The sequence below is a fragment of the Myotis lucifugus genome, unplaced genomic scaffold (genome assembly GCF_000147115.1).
Source record: "Myotis lucifugus unplaced genomic scaffold, Myoluc2.0 scaffold_150, whole genome shotgun sequence".
In the NCBI taxonomy this organism is placed as follows: domain Eukaryota; kingdom Metazoa; phylum Chordata; class Mammalia; order Chiroptera; family Vespertilionidae; genus Myotis; species Myotis lucifugus.
In genome coordinates this window covers 1,818,672-1,831,459 of record NW_005871198.1, presented here as the reverse complement: position 1 = coordinate 1,831,459, position 12,788 = coordinate 1,818,672, and the positions used below count along the sequence as shown (strand labels likewise).

The 12,788-nt window shown below is 32.6% G+C and overlaps 1 protein-coding gene across 4 annotated transcripts in view; it reads right to left on the bottom strand.

The window, feature by feature from the left end:
- The window catches only part of PTPRK (protein tyrosine phosphatase, receptor type K), a 466,477-nt gene that overhangs the window by 12,643 nt on the left and 441,046 nt on the right, over positions 1 to 12,788 (bottom strand). For all 4 annotated transcript variants that reach the window (XM_006095061.2, XM_006095062.2, XM_023759153.1 and 1 more), the window contains 8 exons: positions 12,103 to 12,190; positions 10,948 to 11,024; positions 8,281 to 8,317; positions 6,965 to 7,062; positions 6,429 to 6,545; positions 2,996 to 3,150; positions 726 to 861; positions 325 to 474 (listed from right to left, as the gene is read on the bottom strand). In XM_006095061.2, the coding sequence (XP_006095123.1) occupies positions 325 to 474; positions 726 to 861; positions 2,996 to 3,150; positions 6,429 to 6,545; positions 6,965 to 7,062; positions 8,281 to 8,317; positions 10,948 to 11,024; positions 12,103 to 12,190 (858 nt within the window). The remainder of the gene's footprint in view (positions 1 to 324; positions 475 to 725; positions 862 to 2,995; positions 3,151 to 6,428; positions 6,546 to 6,964; positions 7,063 to 8,280; positions 8,318 to 10,947; positions 11,025 to 12,102; positions 12,191 to 12,788) is intronic.

The following is a 12,788-nucleotide window of genomic DNA, read 5'->3' as shown; positions in this document are numbered from 1 at the left end:
ATAGAAGGCCAAAATGCTTTAGACTGGAAAAATATAAAGGTTATTAATATATAAAAGTCACCACTAAATTTGACTTTTATGATATCTTTTTCCCATACTCTTCCCTGAGTCTGAACTCATTTGCTTTTCATGATGCAGCAGATACAAGCTCATTAATACAAAAGTGACTGCACAATATGCATACTGAAAGAGAAAGGTATTATGCTTAAAATCAGGTCAAAGGTTTTAAATTAGACTTGAAAGACCTCCCTTAGAAGAATTAATAATACCCAGAACAAGTTGAAATAAGTTGCTCATAAAAGAGGACCTAGAAATAGCAAATACCTGGAATTCGTCTTTGAGATGTGAAGAATTAGTCTGGGAATCTATTCTAATCATATCAAAATATGCAGCTTTAAATTCACAGACAGGTATGGCAGTTTCTCCACATAAGCAGGCTTCTAAAATGGCATCATGAATAAAAATGTACTGTTCCTATTAAAAGAAAGAAAATGAAAATCTTCATATCATTTTAATAAAACTTATCTGTCATCAAAGATAGAGAATTCAGAGAACTTTCTCTACATGGAAATATGAACAAAAACACCAATATTAATAAAAATACCAATCAATATTAGCTTGATGAGCTACTATTGATTCTATGTAAAAGACATTGGCGCATTGTTTGAAAAATGTTGGAAGTGTAAAAAAGAAACCCACTAGAGGTAAACCAACAATCAACATACCTCTGTCTGGACCATATTGATACGACGAGATCTTAAGGCTTTGACACAGTTGTAGATGTCAACCACGCCCTCTCTTTCAGCCATGTCCAGCATGATATCAATCACAATGTAACAGCCAGTTCGCCCAGCACCAGCACTGCAAAAAATTAAACAAATCTAAAGAATTGCAGGAGCATGTCTATGCAACCTTAAATAAAGATCCTTTCGGCTTTCAGATAGGTGGAATCAAAGTAATTCCACAGAGCACAAGACATAATTTGCACATATTGTATAAACAATTATTAATGTGCAAAAAAACTTCATGTAGAATATATAGTTTGGTATAAACTGAAGATTGAAATAAGAGTTTCAAATTAGATGACATAACTTTGTGAATCAAATTATTTTTATAAATCATTATATTGAAAATAATGTACGTACTTTGTTCAAATTCCATAGCTCTCTTACGTAGTCTTCATGTTATGAAAACCAAATACATATAATTTCAAATTCATAGAATTGACCCAGAAGGATTCACACTTTAACATTTAACCCCACGGTATATAATTTAATACTCATGTGAGTCTTCTAGCAAAATGCAAGACTGCTGGTTCTCTTAGTCAAACAGACTCTTGTAAATTCCAAGGCCAAGGAACATTAATTCCAAAGCTTTTCAATGAGAAATCTGAGAAGCCACAATGCAGGGTAAATGCTAATGGTGAGGGTGGGAAAATGGTGCTTATCAATGGGAAGTAGACCAATAGTAGAAAGACTCTTTTGAATGGAAATCTGAAGGAAAATAAAAATGAATTGTTGCAGTATAATTCTTATCAGATCACTATAAGATAGTCACTACCTTAAGGTATTTAAATCAATACTTGAAATCATAATATACTGTTGATAATTTGCCCCTTAGGATTGCTTCTCCAATTTTATATATAAAAGTCAATGGAGCAAACAAGATACATTGGGATTTTTTTTTTGAGGGGGAGGAATTCCCCTTGTAATCTGCTTCCTTTTCCATAAATTCAGAGATACCTGAGTTTAAGTAGAAAAATGACACATGTTTCAAGAGAGTATCTAAGAATCTTGGGGCACTTCTGAAGCAAATAAATGACAGGAAAATAAACCCCTATGATAAGTCAAAACAACCCTGAATTAAAAACCTTTAATTTCATTTTCTAAATGCATGGATAGACTATTAACATTATTTCTTTGTTGTCCAGATTTAGTCACTTCTCTTAAACTCACTGTTCTATAAGGAATTTAAGTAAAAGATATTGTGAACATCTCTATTCCCTTTTTCCCCCTCTTTTCTTTATCTCTTTTTTTCTTCTTTTGCCTACTGTCTCTCAATCACTGTTCCCAGGGTTTGAGACAGAAAAGTAATTGAAGAATACATCAGATTTCTTTAGGAGGACTGAATTGAGATTGTTTATTTTCCAGGGTACATAGTATCTGATACTTAGGGGCTGACTTTTATTTTATTCTCTGTGGGGTTTTCCCCCTTTTATTCATGACCATTTAAATTCTGAATAGGCTGGATTTTCAGAAAGAAAAAAAATGCTTTAGTACAAATTATTGGGTAGCGTGGAGGAGATAGTATGTGAGAATGGTGTGTAGCATTTAGAAAAAGCCTTTCAGATTCAGTATTCTTCTGTTCCCATCTCAAAATGAGGCCATGTAATTTGCTTTTAGTGCCACACAGTGCTTGTTTTAAGAGAAGTTTCTAATCAGAAGAAAGTCTGGATATAATGTTCACATTTTTCCAGCATATATTTCCTGGATTTCACTGATGTAGTTTTCAAGGTCCTCTGATGGATGTTTTTTTTTAAAAAAAATTCTTAAATAGCTGTGTTATAGCCCAAATTCTTGCATTTTAGGCCATTTACTAACTTTGTATGTCTCAAATTTAGTTTTAAAAGCTGGGATTCTATTGGGAATTTACTAGGTTGGCAAGAAATCTCTATTTCAACCTGCCATTCTATACAATATGGGATTTGCAAAAGCAATAAAAGAACCCCCCAAACACAGATGTTGCCACTAAAAAGCAATTTCTACACTCATAATTGTGGACAGCACTATACACATTAGGCTGACTGTATTTATTTCTTAAATTTCTATTTTATATCCTCCTTATGGCTTTTATTTCCTTGCTATTTTACCTTATCTGTAATACATGCAAGCGGGCCCTTCGTAAGCATGCATTCGTTTTTGTGCTTCAAGTCTTATCTTGATACTTTTACAAAAGCTGGCTGTACACAGTCCATCCCATTTGGACCATCACTCACCTGCAATGCACAACGATGGGGCCAGCACTGGGAGGGTTGGAGAACTTGACTCGCCGGATAAAGGAAAGCAGCCCTGTCGCATGGTAGGGCACTCCATGGTCAGGCCAGCCGGTGAAATGGAACTGCTTAACTTCACGAATCTCATTGTACCCCCTCTGTGCAAACATGGGAAGCAGTGTTTTCAGATGGCCCCAAATAAAGTCATAAAACACAGTCCTGAGTACTAGACCAGATAGACAATGAAAAAAAATGAAAAAGGTACCAGGATCATGCTTTTTCTGAAAAAGGATGCTGGCCTGACATGGCCCAGGAGCTTACATTTATTGTCAGACAACTGCCAAAGAAAGAAAATTAGAAGTCTTGCTCAGTTTTATAAGTCTGGCTAAATTTTATTTACTCTGACAGTTTGTTCCTTCCTGGGAATGACAACACATAAAATTAGGGGAAAAGGAAGAAATGGAAAAGCGAAAATGCTGCCCTATTGACCCAAAGCACTGAGTACTCAAGTAGTTTATAAAAGCAACTTTCTAGCTTCTCGCACCTCACAAAGAGATTGGACTGCCTTGCTTATCCATGTTGAAAATGGTTTTGAAGCGTAGCATGTAGAGATTTTCCAGGACAGTGCTACTCTAGATTGGTTTATAAAAATATACAGACAGCTAAACTATTCTTTGGGCAGCCTATTTTTCTTAACTCTGTGAAATAATTCAGCACACAGAGTATTATTTATAGTAACAAAAATACAAAATGAAAGAGGTGAAGCATCCATTGTTGGGCCTCCTATTGGGTTAATTTAAGAGAAGCCTTTAAATGCACATTTCAAAGCTTTCCCTTCTTTTTGTTAGAAGAAGCCTGTAGATTGTGGTAGCACCGGTTAGAAAGCACAGATGCAATGCTCCAGAATTTATTTTTCAGAACCCACATTTGTAGCAAAAAAACCAAAAACTAAAAAACCCAAAAACCCCACTATAACCTATACAATTCCAACTCTATTGTGAGCTTATCTGTGAAATCTCATCTCAGTTGTTCAGACAGAATAGGTAGAAAAATTGCATGAAATAAATGAAACAAATTAAGAAAGCTTATTTTTAGACTCTATCCTATGTGCACCAGTATCACCCAAACCTTGGAAGTCAGCGGTCATGTCATATTATTCTTTTTAATTCCAATTTCTAGTACAAGACCCTGCAGAAAGCAGGGCTCAACAAGTAATTATAATAGCAACAATAATAAACATCACCATGGAGGCATACAAATGGAAAACCTCTTTCATTACGCCTTTCAAAGTCAACTCTAGTGAGAAAGGTCATAAATTGTTCTAAGACCTGATTTTTGATATTGATTCACCTTCTCTACATTAACCCTCTTACTGGAGTTGCTACAAGGACCTTGCTCTTTTTAGTACATTTTAATAACATTTTTTAAATGTCTATTCAGTTTTTTATATTATTAACATAAAAGCTAGAATTTATGGATAATTATCTTGAATTGGTCACCTAAATAAATGATTATTGACTCAATTTAAAAATATTATCTCTAGTTTTCTTGGTATAAAATAATTTCATTTAAAAATAATTTTGTTTCTTCTAATAGTAATGCAGTTTATTCCTTTTGTCTTATATCATTTGATAGATGTTGAATACCAGTGAGAATGATTATCCATATCACATTCCTGATTATAACTGAAATTCCTTTAATTTTCACTTCTTAACACCCATGCTGCTATTGTTGAATCATCTTTATCATGTTTAGGGACTCTCCTTATTTTCCTAATATGAGTATTATTATAAATGTTTAAATCAAAATAAGTGCACTACAATGTTTATTGATAAAATCACATGGTTTTGTTCCTTTAAAGCACTGACACAATGCAATATCCTACCACAGATGTAACATCTTTGTATTTTTAGAAAAAATCACGATGAATCATGTTATGATCTTTTCTTAATTTACTTCGGTATTCAAATTTTAAATATTTTGTTTTGAAGTTTTTTTTACAGCGTGTTCTTGAATGTAATTGATTTGCAATGTGTGTGCACGCACACTTGACAGAGGGAGAGAGATTGAGATAAAAAAAAAAACAGAGACAGAGAGAGAAGCGCTTCTTCTCTGGTTCTGTTATCACAGTTATGCAACTTTTTAAAAATATAGCTGTTCTTCTATAGCCTAAAAGTTTGATTAATATAGATAGGCATTAGCAATTCTCTAAAGATTAAAGAAACCTCAATTATGAAATCATAGTGCAATTTTAGTGGTAAATTTTAACAATCACTTTATTGTCTTCTATCATCTGTTCAGGTTTCTAACTCTTTTGGGGTCAAATTTAGGAAGTTACTATTTGCTAGAATAGCAGTGTATATGTTGTTCTGTATAATGCTACTTTTCATTTAATACTTCCCTCAATTATTTTTAATGTTGGTAAAATACTTATAAAGATCATTTGCAAACAAATGCTATTTGTAGATCATACATGTATAATAATGTAGCTATCTTTCTATTGGTGGACATGTATAGCCATCTGTAATATTCCAAGACTATAAACAAAGTCATTATGATAGATTCCTTATGATAGATTCATGGAAGAAAAATTTCTGGTCAAAGGACACCAATATTTTAAAGCTCTGTAGATGTACAAAGGCATATATGCAACACTGGTATCTGCAGCAATGTAATTCATTACTTCTACATCCCATGTCATTGTCCTTACACTGGCCACACTGCTTTAGTCTTTCTGATCCTATTAAAAATAAAAGTCAGATCATGTTACTCCTGGGCTCATAACCCTTCAATGGCGTCCAACCTTCTTTTAATACAAGCGAAAACCCTAATGGCTCACAAGGTTTCACTTATTTGGCTCTGTGATTTCTATGACTTCATCTCATATTTCTTTCTCATCTCTGAACACCCTCGACTCCTGGCTGTTTCTCATTGTGACAGTGATCCTCATGCCTCAGGGTCTATGAAATGAATCTTCCCTCCATCAGAAATATTCTTCCTTGGGTTAACCCGGGATATAGTAGTTAAATCCTTCCCTCCCTCATTTCACACAGGCCATTATTTATATGTCATTTTCTCAATGAGTCCTTTACTCATCATCCTTCTCCTACCTCAGCAATATTCTCTACTTCCATTCCCAACATTATTTTTCTCTGTAGTACTTTTCATAATATATGATGTATTTGAATATTTATTAATGTTTACTGCTTGTATCCCTTAACAGATTATAAGCTCCCACAAGAACAGGGATTAATGTGTCCCCAGGTTTATAAACATGCCTCGCACACGGTATGCTCTCAAATAAATATCTGTGAAATAAATGAATAAAATGAATGGATCTGTAGAATCAACAAAACATATCTTGACAGAAATTTTTAGAGAAAATTTAAGTTTCAGTATACATATTTTTTTTAAAATAGAACTTTAGAGTACTTACCCTTTCCAGGGTGAAAGTCCTAACTACATATTCAGCAAGTGGTTCCATTTCTACACACGTTACTTTGAAGTCACCATAAACTTCAGTATCATCAGGCCAATACTTATAGCACTTAACCTAAATGACAAAAAGATGACATAGGTGAACCTGAATACCTAATACATGAACCAAGATCATTTAATTTCTGTGATTACTCTTCACCTCACAGTTAATATACAGCTTTAAAAAAATCTATAAATGAGACAAGAATGTTCCACATTAAATAGACTTTATGCAATCTCATAAAAATATGCAATTACATTTTAGTATATAATCAAAGCTTATTTTATTACTAATGGAGAAATCCAGTAATTTCTCAACCATCAAAGGTTTGCTTAGGGAAGCACTAATTTGATATGCTATGCCTGTAATTTTTTAAGAAATCAAATGATAGTATATGTTAAGTTTATTATGTTTTGCTATTCAAGTTATACTCATGTTTTATGACACACACAAAAACACACACACCACAAAACAAATATATATATTTTTCTTACCCGGCCAACCTCAACTAAATTTGTAACCATCACAATGCAGGCAGACTGTTCTTGCCAGATCATTCTCCAGAAATCATACACTGTTTCATGAACTGGGCCTATTAAAAATTAATTTGAATATTACATTATCAGAGAAATTTTGTAATCAATAATAAATTTAGAAGAAAATGTCACCGAAAGTATTTAAAATTCCGTTCCCATCTACAATCATGCTATGGGCAAAAACACAGGCCTATACAAGTTTGATTTTAGATTTGCTTTCTATAATTTCCAGTGCAGAAGCTATCACTCGTTCCTAGGATATTGATATCCAAGTTACTTTAATGCATCTTCAAATACCTGCGAAAACAAGATTATGCTACTATCAACCAAACAGTACATATGACCAATTACATATATGCACATCATTTATACACAGTGCATGTTTGCGGTTAATGAAGAAACTTCATACATAGAGTATCGTCTGCAAACTGTGAAAGCTCCTACTGGGCTCTACTCATTACCATGAAACTAGAATAATGTTCACCATAAATGAGTTTTCTAACTTTAAAAGGTTTATATCCAATTAAACTGAATTACTCCAACATATGTGAAAGCAATTAAAAAAACATACCCTCTGGCAAAGAGCAATGTAACTTTTGTTTTACTTTTCTCTTTTATACAATAGATGTGCAAGTTTCTCTCCTCATGACCAGTGCTCAATTTGGAGAGACTGAAGGTGTTTTTGTTTTTGATGTTAGAATACTTTTACTCCCCAATGTGCCACTGTAACAAGTTTTTTTCTATTTTCTTCTTACTTTCCACAAAGAATAAACTTGACAAAGTTCCTGTTAGCCCTTTGTTTTGACTTGTAAAAAACAAAACAAAACAAAACAAAAAACAACTGCTGGAAGATAGTCTAACATCTCATTATAAAAATATTGGTCTTGGGTACTATTACATTCCAGGCTGACAGGCTGCTACAAGAAAATGGGCACCTTAAATGAGATGAGACTTCCCTTGCTTTCATCAAAAGTAAGAAATTCCTCTACCCAGCACTACTGACTAGAGCTCTGGGACATCACGATACCAAGAACCAAATCACAAAAACTACCAGCAGCTTGTCTTTTACTTGCAATAAAAAATAAATCAAAGTTTATATATGTTTTATACAGATAAAACAACTTGTATTATACATATGAATAAAGAGCAGTGTTATTCAGAAGGGATGTTGTTGTTTTTTTCTTCAGCCAATATAGGTAAAATTGCAAAAAATACCATATGGATGAATAAGCAAGTTTGTTTTTTGTATAACGCTTAAAGAAGCAAAGTTTTACCTTGAGTTGCAATGTAGTGGCTTGGTCTCTGGTAGCCCTAAAATAGGAGAACAAATTGGTCATAATTTTACATCAGTACCAGAATTAAAAGAATGAAGGCATAAAAAGATGAAGACAACCACCTGTTAAGATTAAGTTATAGTAAAAAGTCCAGAAATGAGTAGTGAACTCATAGTTCACTTCTCAAACCTAGGTTATCTGAAAGGTAAGATTAAAAAATAAATATTTTAAGGGCTCTGATTAGAATATATATTGCATAATTGAGATTTGTTTGTTAGGGAATAACATAGAGATTTTGTTTGGTTTCACTAAAATGTTTATGCCTTCATGTTAAGCTTTAATCATTCATTCCTGGAAAAACTGTGTTCAAAAATACCAATTCTCATTTTATCATCCAAAGGTACAACACACTGCATTACAAATGGACAACGACATATTAGAACCATAAAAAAATAAGAGAACATTCCAATGTTAGAGCTGGACAATGCATGTGTGCATCAAATCAAAATCCTGCTGAGATTTCATACAGAATATTCCTACTCTATAATATATTCATGAATCCGCCAAAACCATTTATGTGTGCTGATAATAATTTACTTACACATAATTATAGTTACACACACATATAGAGGAAAGAAAGAGTTTTAAAGTATACTTGTCTTGAACAATAAAGTTTAGTATTTTTTTCTCTTTTTTTTAATGTGCCAAGAACTCTGTGTGGTTAAATATTTAATATTGTTTCAATAAAGAAATTATTCCTGAGAAGGAATAGTTTGGTAGTTACTATTAATTAGTTTAAATTCCAATAGACCCCGAGTAGCAAATATGTTAATGGTATAATAGGTTAACCTTTGAATTTGTTGTGTATTTACCAGAGTGCTTTAGTAAAAAGCCTGTGGTACAATTTATCCACATTTTGGTGTGGATGACTCAATACAGATATAAATGCATATAAATGAAGATCTCCTATCTAAAACTTAATAGGTTGAGCATTATACTGTTGCAAAATTGGAAGTTATTATTCCTTAATATACCCACATAGCACAGCATTTTATGAAACATTTGTTTCAAGCTTTATAAGCATTTTATCTCCTGCTTTTTATGAAAACTTTACCAATTGCAGGAGACATCTTTTAAGCATAACAAATTAATAGAAGAGGAAAAATTATGATATTGTATAATGATTAGCCAAAATATACTGGGGTCTTAACAAAAATATTAGATAAAAATAGTCTTAGAACACACTTTTTACATATGAACCATAAAGTAGCATTACACCAAGGCTCCAGTGTATATGCCTTGGTAGAAAACCAAGGTTAAGTTATATAGGTAAAAAGAAGTACAAATTTGTCAGAGAAATGTCAATTTTTTAAAATTTTAATGAGTAGATCAAAAGCTTAGTTTTCCATGTTAAGATGTCTAATACATTTAAAATATTGAATGAGAATCAAAATTTAATGAATATATTGAGACTATAATTTATAAAATTTATTAGTTAAAATATAAAAATGATATTTCACAAAATAACTATATTTTGAACTGATTAATTTCAGCACACCTAGGTAAATTATTTTTTAAAATAGCTGGTTTATTTTAATAAGTACTTCACATGTGCTAAGCATTGTGCTAAGTGCTCAATAAGCATTGCTTCATTTAAATCTTACAACAAATAAGATCAGTACTATCATTACCTCCACTGTTAAGATGAGCAAACTGAGGCTGAGAGATGAAATAGTATTCCCATGGTTTCCAGTGTGATTTTGAACCAGGAAGTATAAGTGAAGAGGCTATTCTTCTTACATGTAATATAATATATTGCCTCCTCAACAATATTTTATCTTTTATTAGAAAATTATTTTCCATTGAAGAGAGAATTCACATGTAGATATGTTTTTAACTAAAATTTAACAGTGAAATGTATGATTACAACAAACTTTTTTATTTGTATGATTCAATATATATGTGGGATATGTGTACTTTACAAATGCAATTTGGTAACTATTTTGCCTAAGTAATTTTAATACTTCACAATCCAATACCACACACCACACAATAGTCTCCCTATCCATTATTCACATCAGAAGTCAAATGTAAAAAGTAAAATTTCAGAAACACTAACACATCATACTATCCAGCTTCTCACATGTTTAGGGAAGGGTAAGAATAAAAGCCAGAAACAGAAATCATCAACAAATAAAACTCAGGTACATAATAAATTGTCAAGAGCTCAAAATGGTCCTGTTTTTCCAAACACAGAAAAGGGAAGGAGATAAAACAGATCTTTACACATGTAAAGGAATTACAAATAAATGAACATAGATATACTGTATGAGCTAATTACGTGAAGCATGCAGAGAGAACAAGTAGTAGGTATTAGTAATAACTGTAAGTAAGAGTAGTTACATTAAATATTCATAATAGGATACTGTTATTTACATATAGTGGTACTTACATCCCTGTACAGCCAAATCTACAGCCCAAACCAAAGTCAGGTGTGAAAGAAAGCACAACAACGTCAGTAAGTACTAGGACGCAGAACAAGGAAAAAAGTGTACAGTTTGTTCTTTATGTTTAAAAGCTAGCAATCACTTTATAGGTAATAACAAGCAAAAGGATTCACATCTATAAGCTAACAAACTGGGCATACTGAGCTATAAAAATACTTACGTCTATATAGTTGGCATTAATGTAATCTGAAGAAGGATCATCCTCGACAGGTTGCAAAATTACTCTGGAGTGATCGTCTAAAATTTGTAAATAATAAAATAAAAGCAATGAAATATTCCCCTTGTCTTGAGACAATGCCACTGGCAGATACTTGGAATAATTCAATGGTTGATAAGAGCTTACCCATAATATAGTATCTACATTTCCTTAAACACCAGTCATTTGAGGAAATACAAGAACTTTAATGACCTTATTACTTATCACGGTTATAACATTCTGTTAATAAAGCTTTTAGTGACTAACATCTTCATAATTAGGAAGCTTTTAGGGGATATGATAATTAATGTACAATGAATAGTCATTTGAGTCATGGACTTGTCTAAGGAACTAAATTTGCCTTGATTCCTAATTTTGCTTCCTAGGCATAATTTTAAATGGGTTGGGTTCTTCTGTCTGCACTTTACAGCAAATGAGCCACAGAAATAAGGAGTGAATTTTGATCTGCTCTCAACTTCCTATTTCTTGAGAGTCAAGATTAAATTCTGATACATTCATAAGAATATTTAAAATAATTTTCATTGATAATAGAGTGGTCAAAGTAAATAGTTACATGAAAAATTATGTTAACTTTTCTCATTGCTGCTGATGTTTCACATGATAATTAACTTATTTATCCATGTACACACATTGCAGATTTGAGGAGGAGGAAGTCCCTAATGATAAATAAAAGGGAGCAATTGGAATTCTTACAGGCTCCAAGGATGGAATAAAGGTATGTAGAAAGAAGACCACTCCCACCTTGAATAAGTTTGGAGGTATAGCAGTAATTTATCACTGAAAAGACCTTTCTTTTCATCGTTAATATTCTCAGTTATTTCATAACATCCCATGCATTTGTGTGCAAACATAAAATCACATAGAACTATATCCACAGTGTGAAGAGTGTGAAACAGTTTAATTAATGAGGATGATGACAATTTCAGAGTCACTGCCAATAGCCAATGTGTTTGAATATTAAGTAGATTGCTTTATCAACAGATGTGCCAGGCCCTGGGATTCTCTTAAAATTTAAAACCACATAAAGAGGAGTTGCAACTTACTATTTACCTTCTACCCACAACATTTACTTTCACCAAGAATTCTAGGAGGACTTACATGCTATGATGTTTCCATATCGGTTTTTTGCTCTATTTTGGTCTTTTTTTGCTACATCCCAAGATGCTGACTGTCCTTCAAAGAAGCTCTAGAAAAAAAAAATTAACAAGCAGACTGAATTTAATTCCTTTTCATGCAGCAAGTTTATCTGTTGTGAGGACCAAAACAGTAATAGCCACTTTCTCCGGGAGGAAGTCCTACAGTAGTAAACATGTTCCATTTCAGAACAAAGCTTATTTGCTGGACTCCTACTTGTTCATCTTGGATTGGACTGAGTTCAAATGAAGGACAAGTAACAACTTTAGGGAGGGGAAAAGACCTTAAAATTATTTCAAATTTAAGATTGCTCTAACTTTGTGAGAAGGAGGTAGAGAAAGCATCAAAAACTTCAAAACTACTTTTAATGAGTTATCTTTCAAGTGTGCTTCCTTTAGCATTTATAACAGGAACAAAAACACACTTGTTTTCCCCTCAATTATTTATTAAATCATGTGCAATACACCACATTTAAATTTCTTTGAAGATCATGAAAAGAACTGAGTCTCTACCAGAGACCATATGAAAATTAAAAAAAGTCACCATCTCCAAGAATTTTGAACAGATGAGTTTGTTGATTAGTTTAATTGCCATATGTAGCAATTTAAAATATGGGTATAGATTTCCTTTTTGCAGAAAAGCTTTAACTT